General features: G+C 49.4%; 1 protein-coding gene across 1 annotated transcript in view; it reads left to right on the top strand.

Moving 5' to 3' along the window:
* The window catches only part of LOC119309095, a 6,640-nt gene extending 6,184 nt beyond the window's left edge, over positions 1–456 (top strand). The window contains exon 7 of the mRNA XM_037585178.1: positions 452–456. Coding sequence (XP_037441075.1) covers positions 452–456 — 5 coding nt within the window. The remainder of the gene's footprint in view (positions 1–451) is intronic.
* The last annotated feature ends 8,014 nt before the right edge of the window (positions 457–8,470 follow it).

Here is an 8,470-nt window from a genome sequence, read left to right as displayed (position 1 = left end):
GGAGCTACAATGGCCATGGCTGGCGAGCTGCATCCATGGCCGACGACGTGCAACACTGTTTTTGCTGCAACTGGCTATGAGGAAACTTAGGCCGGCTCGAGGTAGAGCTGCAACCAGCAACTCCTTTTGCTACGGCCGATGCATTTTTTTTTGTTGGATCAAGAGAAGTGAGTGTTGTGACCGGCGTTCAGCGAAGGTGCAACCAGCATCACAAAATGCTACATCGGGCTAGAGCAGACTGGCTATGACCGACGTGCGGAGGAGCTGCAACCGGCAGTTCCAAATGCTACAACCGGCGTCCTAAACTGCTACATCCAGTATCTTTAAAAGCTTCAACACCAGACACGGAAGCTGGGCGGCCATGGCGGAACCGAAAAAAGGCTGCAACCGACAGATGAAAATGCTACATCCGGCACCTGAAAAAGCTTCATGAGACTATGGTGCTTTACAGCCTAGATGCGGCCGGCGACGGCGAGGGACAACATTTTTGCTGCAACCGCCTTGATTTTTTGCTACTATCGGCGACATGTTCTGCTACATCCATTCATGGGTCATGGTGCTTCAAGCACGGCGGCGGAGCACGAAACAAGATGCTGGTGGTGGGTTGCCGCAAATCCCGGCGACGAAACCTGGCATGTAGCAAGGAAGGAAGGCACCATGCTGCGACCGGGAGGGGTGGGGGCAGTAGAAGAGTGCGACGCATGCCCCAGCGAGCTACGCGAGATGCGTGGGTGCTGCGCGAGATGCGGGAGGGAGGAGAGCACCGGCCACCGGGCTGCCGGCTGCGAGCCGCATAGCAGCAGTCACCGAGAGAAGGGGGGAGGGGGCTGGCAATGGAGGTGTTGCAGATGAGGCGGACGGGGAACAGAGGAGATGCGGGGAAGAAGACGAGGAAGACGACGATCTACCTTGAAGATCCAACGGTTGCTACTGTTGGGATCGTGTGGCTGCAGGCCGACCGGCCCAAATTTGGGCCCGCGCACCGGCGCCTAGCGGTCGCCTTTTTTTATGCCAGTTGATCTTATTTTCTTTTCTATTAGGCAGTTTTTTTAGTTTTTTATTTTATTTTAAGGAACTTTTCTTTTAGGTCTGACTATGTCACATCTAGACGAAAGATAAAAGCAACTTCAACGGGCCGACGAAACAGACACGAGCTTTGTCCGTTTTTTATCTGTTTGGGTTGGTCAAGCGGACGAACATGTTGCCTTTTGGTTTGGGTCGGCTGTGCGCTCAACAAGGCCAATGCATTTGTCCATATGAATTAAAAAAACAAAAATATGAACCAAGCTAATTAAACATAAAAACAACCAGTCCATCGCCGACCAAAGTCCACTTAAATATTAATTAAACACAAATTTGAAAACTTAAAATAAAAGTCGTCTCCCAGCCGTCCAACATGAAGTCCTAGGCATTGCCCTCGACCTTAGAGACGGTGAGGTCGATGAAGTCCTAGGCGTTGCCCTCGTCCTTAAAGCCGGTGAGGTCGATAAAGTCCGGTGATGACGCAGCCCACAGGAAGGCCTGCTGCCATGCCTCCTGCGCCGGCGGCAGAGCTACGCACGCGGGCGCTCCTCCTCCTGCTCTCACCGTTCCTCATCCTCCTCCCGTGCCCAGCAAGCACGCCGCGCCTCCTCGCGCTCAGCCTGCATCTGGCGCTCCCCGTCGGCTCGCTCCTCCGCCAGCCAGCGCCGCCTCTAGTGCTCGAGGTACGCCGCCTCCTGCACCGATGTCATGGACAGTGCCACCGGCGGCGCGCTCACCCACTCAAGGACAGTGCTAGCCCACTCTCTCCATTAGTGATCTGCCTTCTAACCCACCAGATGTACCGACCTGCAGTAGCAATTGCTTCTCCGGTCCCAACACTAGAAATGTGCGATAGTGAACCTGAAGTGGACATCAAGAGATATTCCAGAATGGCCGAGCCTGATCGGTCAATCATTAGTGCATCTACTATCAAATAGTATATACCCAATCTTTTCCACATCTCAACAGCTGGTTTACATAGAAACAGAAGATGGTGGCATCTTTGGCTCCTCGCTGACAAATCGGACACTCGCTGGATGTTGGGATATGTCTGTTTGCTAGGATTGATCAGACTAGGACCACTCCATGCACTTCCCCAGCAAAATATTTGTACTTTTCATGGGACCCCAAGTCAAATCTTGTTCCAAATCAGATTGTTAACTGATGAACCGGACCAGTTCGATTGCCTTTGAATTTATGTGTCCATTTTGCATGGTATGCAGTTTTCACCGGAAAAAATACCAGTTCGAGTGTGATGCCGAGCAATAAAATCTTCAAAGGCCTCACAATTCAAAGGAATTTGGAGAATCCTCCTAGCATCCACTGGATTGAATATAACTCTAATCAAAACTTCATCCCATTCTCCATTAGTCGGATCTCCATCAATTCCTTTTTCTAGATCGCCTCCATCTATTCTCTGTGCGGTTAGTTTCTTGTGGGCTTCATGTTAGCGGGAGAAATGGGCAGCATGTTGCAAGTTTTGCCAGCGGCAAAAACAGAAAGTACACAGGAATCGGACGGGCTACGCTAAAAGAAAAATGGAACGGACTATTGTTCGTGTCGTGTGATAGCGGGAATTAAATGGAAGTACATAGTGGATGGTGGCTTGAAAGAAGCAACGCATTGGTCAAAACTTTCGGGGATGCTACGTGAGTGTGGAACAGAAAAAATAACGAAGAGATGAAGTGATGTGGTGGAAATTGCTAACGTGGCTACATAATGATGTTGATGGGCTGCATGTTGAGAGAATTGGTAATAGTGAGAATCAATTTCTCAAGAATGTAAGATTGCAGAACATTAACATTTTTTGAATTGGTGAACACAATATTTAAAAATACAAATATTTTTCTAAATTCCAAAACATTTTTTGAATTGGTGAAGATACTAGCCTTATATACAAAAGGATGTGCCTCAAAAGAGTGTGTCTCATTTGTATGGAAATATGAGATTTCGAAGAAAGTTGGAGAACTAGGTCAATGCATTGGGAACTAAAACTCATATAAATGGTGAATTTTCCAAAAATAAAACACATGAAAACTTGGGTCCATTTCAAAAAATAAAAATGGGTCGAAGATGGGCTTGCAACTGGGACATTTGAAAAGTGGGTTTGGCCCCAAAAAGAAAACAATGTTGAGCAGCTAAAAAGGGCAAAAAAAAGAAAGAAATAAAAGAAGGGCTAGTAACTGTCAGGGTCGGGACTCACATTTTACGTATTTGAGATGGAATTATACCCGTCATAAATATTGGTTGCTTACACAAGTTACAGATTGATGTGAACTTGTAACTGCAAAAAAAAAAAATTTGGAGCCCAATTGCAAGTCGATAGTGGACTTGCAATTGGGGTGAAGAATGAAAAAAGGATGACCTACTCGCAAAAATGAGGGTGGACCTGTAGTAAGATAACAAAAAAAATCAAAAAAGTCTCAATCCCATTGTTAGAGTCTGGACCAAAATAGAACTTTCTCAGGGCAACTGAATAGTGCGTGTCGTTTTTCACTCGTGCTACCACCTCACGCTCCATGACACGCGGGACCAAGGCGTGGTGGGCCACGCCCGTCAGTGATCGCGGAGCACAGTGCTCCTGGTGCTGTGTGCCTGGAAATTTGGCGGATCAGGCTTGCCTGCTCCTTTTCCATGCTCCCATCCGTGCTCCCCCTTCATCCAACGGTTGTCCTTTTCCCTTTTTCTTTTTTAATCTAATCCTCTCCCCCCCTGATTTTCAGGGGGTGGGGCCGGGTCTTATTTTCTTCCAATCAAATCAAGCCACGTACGCGGGAGCACAGATGGGAGCATGAGAAGGGAGCAGGCAAGTCTCGTCCAAATTTGGCGGCCCGTCGAGGGCAGCTGCGTCAATTCGTATAGGCTAGTGCCACGTGGCCGCTGCTAATTCATTGCTCCCTTCCCAATTAGTGAGCAGGATAGGGTTCGTACTCTCTCCTCCCAATTCTCTGTCTCCCTCGCATCTCTCTCGCCGCCGTCAAGCTCCCTCTCTCCAGCCCGAGCCACCACCTATCCTCTGTGCCTCCCTCCTCACCACGGAATCGTTGGTGCCCCTCCCCCTTGTGCTCGTGTTGTGGAGAGCAGGCAACCGCGATGGACCAGAAGATCCACCGCGAGTCGCCGCTGCATCTCCTCCTCCTCCAACCCTATCTCCAGCGCGAGATTCTGTTCCTCTCTCTCTCTCTCTCTCTCTCTCTCTCTCTCTCTCTCTCTCTCTCTCTCTTCAAGCGTGCTCCCGTAATTTGACTACTGCTCCTCCCATTGTCTTGGATTGTATGGTGGAGACGGCGATCACGACGGTGCTGGCGAAGGTGGCGGAGCTGGTGGCGTGGGAGGCGGCGGTGCTGCTAGAGGTGGGCGACAACGTGCGCCTGCTCCGCGACAAGCTCGAGTGGCTCCACACCTTCATCCGTGACGCCGACCGCAGGCGTGGCGCTGGAGCTGGCGCCGCTGGCGGCCGCGCTGCGCGGGGCTGCAGGTCGCGCTTCGCCACGACTTCTCGGCGCGCGTTAGCCAGATCAGGAAGCGGCTCGACGAGACCTCCGCCAACCGCGCCGCCTACCACATCGAGCACGCGGCCTCACCCGCCTGGGCCACCACCACCCTCGTTGCTTGGTACGCACCCACGCACGCTCCCGAATTTACTTCTGTATGTTCGTTATCTCCGGTTCTTTCTTTCAGACTAGTCACAACGGGTAGTAACTTAGACTAGTAACATGCATACTCCCTCCGTCCGGTGAAGAGTGTACATCTAGCTTCAAATTTTGTCCACAAAAGAGTGTACTTCTATCTTCACAATGCACTTTTAAGTGGGAAAAAATACTCTCTCCCATCACACGGTAATCAAGACCAATAGCAATCTACACATGGTCTTCTTAATTTCTACATGCACTTAACTCTTTGGGGTTGGCTAATTAAAGAGGAGAGAGATGGTGGCTTGCACCTTTCCAATGCATTTTTTACTCAGCTCCATAATTTGTCCTAAAATTTCTAGATGTACGCTCTTCACCGGACGGATGGAGTATATTACTAGTCTATGTTACTACCTCTATAGTGGGGAGTAACATATGTGTGGTGTCATGCAACACCTCATTTATTAGATTGTAGACTCATCTTGTCTTGGTATGTGTGATGGTACAGTAAGTAACTAGCTATGTTACCACATGTCTCTCTTTCATCATTAATTACTCGCCATATCATCTGTTTTGCCTAATGACGTGTGATGTTACCACCTATGTTACTCCCACTATGGGTAGTCTCAGCCAAAATCAGCACCCAAATCAAAGACGAAATCAATAACCAAAACGAAGAGTTGAGAGATATTAACCTATTTTGTTTGTTCTGAGATTTGATCCTTGATTATTCTGCTGTCTTTTATCTTCGTCCTGTTGTGCCAGCAAAGATTCTGCTGAACTATCACGCAGCTTGCAGAATTTTACACTCTTGAAAATGACATCAAACGCACACATGATTATACTATGCAACAGAAACTTCCACTGATTGCCTGCTTGATTTAACCAATGTAGATTCTGCTGAATTGTCAAGCTACTTTATTTTATATGCCAGGACGTCTCACTCCGAAAATGACATCATATTATTAGTTGTCACTGTTCCGGCAGTTGAAGTGGTTCTAGTCTTAGGCTTGTAGGTAACCATGGTGAAGCTGCAGCTAGCTACCAGTTAACGAGCTTTAATAACTGCAATGTGCATATGAGAATAATGACGCAAGCAGCTGACTGGTGGCTTGGTGAATTTGGACGCAGGGACTCAGGCTGGACGGAGCGAGCAGGCTTTTCGGCCCGCTCGTGGCCTGTTCTGGACCGGACCGTCCGGTCCTGGCCCGCTGAAGAATTTGTTCGGTCCGGTTACTAATTTTCGGCCCGAAATTTTCTCGGTCCGGTCCGGTCTTTGCCCGGTCAGACCGAGCGGACCGAAGGTGCAGGCCGTTCTTCTTCGTCATGCCCACCGGCGATGCCCTGGCCGTGTCCCACCGCGCTATTCATTGGAATCAAGTACCCAATCAGTCAATTGACACAGGGACAGGGGCAAGAGGTAGAAGAAGACCTGGATCACGCGCTGCCTTTTTTTCCTTGTATTCAGTCAAACAGAGAATAGAAAGAACAAGAGAGCCGGTGTTCGATCCGATAATCGTGGCGCCATTCATGACTTGCCCCTCGCTGCCGTTTCCTTTTACTAGTAGCGATAATAATGCGCCCATCGCATGCTGCCGTTGGGTTGTTTTTCTACAGTTTCCCTTTCCTTTTATTCAACGGAGTAGATACAGAAAGGACGAGAAATATGGGCTCAGATCTGATTCTCATCCCACGACTAATGAAATTGATGCGTCATCTGCGTCCACTATGAGCACGAATAGGACACGGCTCCACGTCAATCTTGATCCACTAATCACGGAAGTCTAGCCCATAAAAACTTATGAGCTCATGCACGTGTTACCATATTTGCATGCGGCTAAAAAATCGCTAAGGCAAAACAAGAAAAGGGCTGGTCGTGGGCTTCTGCCTCCCGGAAGATCCTGGCGCGCGCGTTCTTGATAGTGCACGAAAACTTCGCCGGCATGCTGGACGACCACGGCGCACGAGTTGCTGCTGCCTCCGATGTGTCGTTCGTGGCCGCGACGGCTCGCTCCGGTGCCTCACCGCATCCATGGCCACCGCGTAGAAGCTCACGACCATCTCCTCTTCATCCCGCAGCCGCCGCCATGGTTACCACGTCTCCACTTGCCGGCCCTCTCGGTCCAGCCCGGGCTTTCCCGCCGTCGGTCCGGGCCCTGAAATCAGGACCGCTAGGCTGCTCGGTCCGGTCCGGTCCGGACCGCCGGCGGCCGGTCCAAACGGCGGCTCGGTCAGGGACCGGACCGGCCCGGACCGTGTCCACCCTGAGCAGGGACGATCTGGAAGAGTACACAGTCGGCCTCGACAAGTTCAGCGACATGCTCAAGGAGCAGCTCCTCGACGTCGACACCGTCCCGGGCCGCGCCCTCGTCTCCGTCGTCGGCGAGAGCAGCATCGGCAAGACCACGCTCGCGCGCAAGGTCTACCAGATCCCGAGGTCCGCAACCACTTCGACTGACGCGGCTCAGCCCGGAGAACACGTACGAGCCGTTATGGCGCCGGGTGTTCGGCCTCCGCGGCGACTGCCCCGGCCGGTACAAGTCGAGGTACTACCAGAGTACCAGACGTGTTCCGGATCACCCGCGGCCTGCCGCTCTCCGTCGTCCAAGGATCTGCCGGTGGAGTGGGACCAGGTGATGGCGCAGCTGCTGGCGGCCAAGGACCAGCCGCAGCATTGCAAGAGCGGCATCTATGAGCAGTGTCATTGTGCTTACATCCTGCTCCCGTTGGCTCTCTATTGCATTTGGAAGTTGGAAACTGCATCTTAGATTGATTTGCTATGATGGAATATAAAGTACAGCCTTACTAATGTGTCACTTTATTTGGCTACTTGCTGCTGAGGCTTATAGATGCAATAGAAAGTAGTGGAGCATGAAGCAAAAAAACATTAATGTTTGCTCATAGATGCCTGATTATTTGTTCATTTCCTGGCGAGTTCGTGTTGTTGTATGTCAACCAGTATACCTAATACCTTTTCTTTTTTGCATCGTCAATACGTAATTGTTTCTTGATTATATTATCCTATTACTTTTGGCATCACATCATATTGACTAATTTTAGTCTTCATCGTTAATTCAGGTGCCAATTACTAAGGAGAGTCAACTTTAACTGGCTGGTCCTAAGGATCGGAAGGAAGGTAAGATTACTAAGATATATCTGCTCCTCAAATTAGCTTTGTGATTACGCAATGATCTATATGTAAAGTGTTTCTGTTTTAGTTATATTATGTTGTCAATGATGTATGGTTTTGGAACTTCAAACTAGATCCATATATTTTTGTTTGTTTCCTATACGATTCCAATTGATAAAGAGAAGCGGCTTTGAAGTCATGGAGAATGAAAATAGGACCCTGGCTCGCAGCTATTAAACTTAAGTAAGAGTTGTGACTCTGTTCTTTCTGTAGGAGTATGGAGATAACATTAAAGGTACTCCAGGATCTCTTGCTAGGCTATGCTTTGAAGTCATTATTCTTTATCTCGAATACGCACGAGTGTGTGTACTATATATATTAAGAAGGAAAGGGGTGAAAGAGCCCTCCACAATGTTGTTACACGGTAATTACAGGTACAACATTACCACCTCCACCCTACTTGCTACTTTCTCAGAAGCTAACTTGTCATGCTCGCCCGCCGTTCCACCCGGCTAAAGAAGCCGACAAGATCACCTTTAAGTAAACCCGCTTGTTTCCAATTCCGGCCTTCCTCCGCGAAGCGACGAAGCACATGGGTCACCGATGGAGAAGCACCCTCGAACACAATTGCATTGCGGTGCTTCCAAATCTCCCACATGGCTAAAGCACGAAAAGCATTGATCAC

This window comes from Triticum dicoccoides, chromosome 5B (genome assembly GCF_002162155.2).
Source record: "Triticum dicoccoides isolate Atlit2015 ecotype Zavitan chromosome 5B, WEW_v2.0, whole genome shotgun sequence".
Taxonomy (NCBI): domain Eukaryota; kingdom Viridiplantae; phylum Streptophyta; class Magnoliopsida; order Poales; family Poaceae; genus Triticum; species Triticum dicoccoides.
This window is presented reverse-complemented; position numbering and strand designations above follow the sequence as displayed.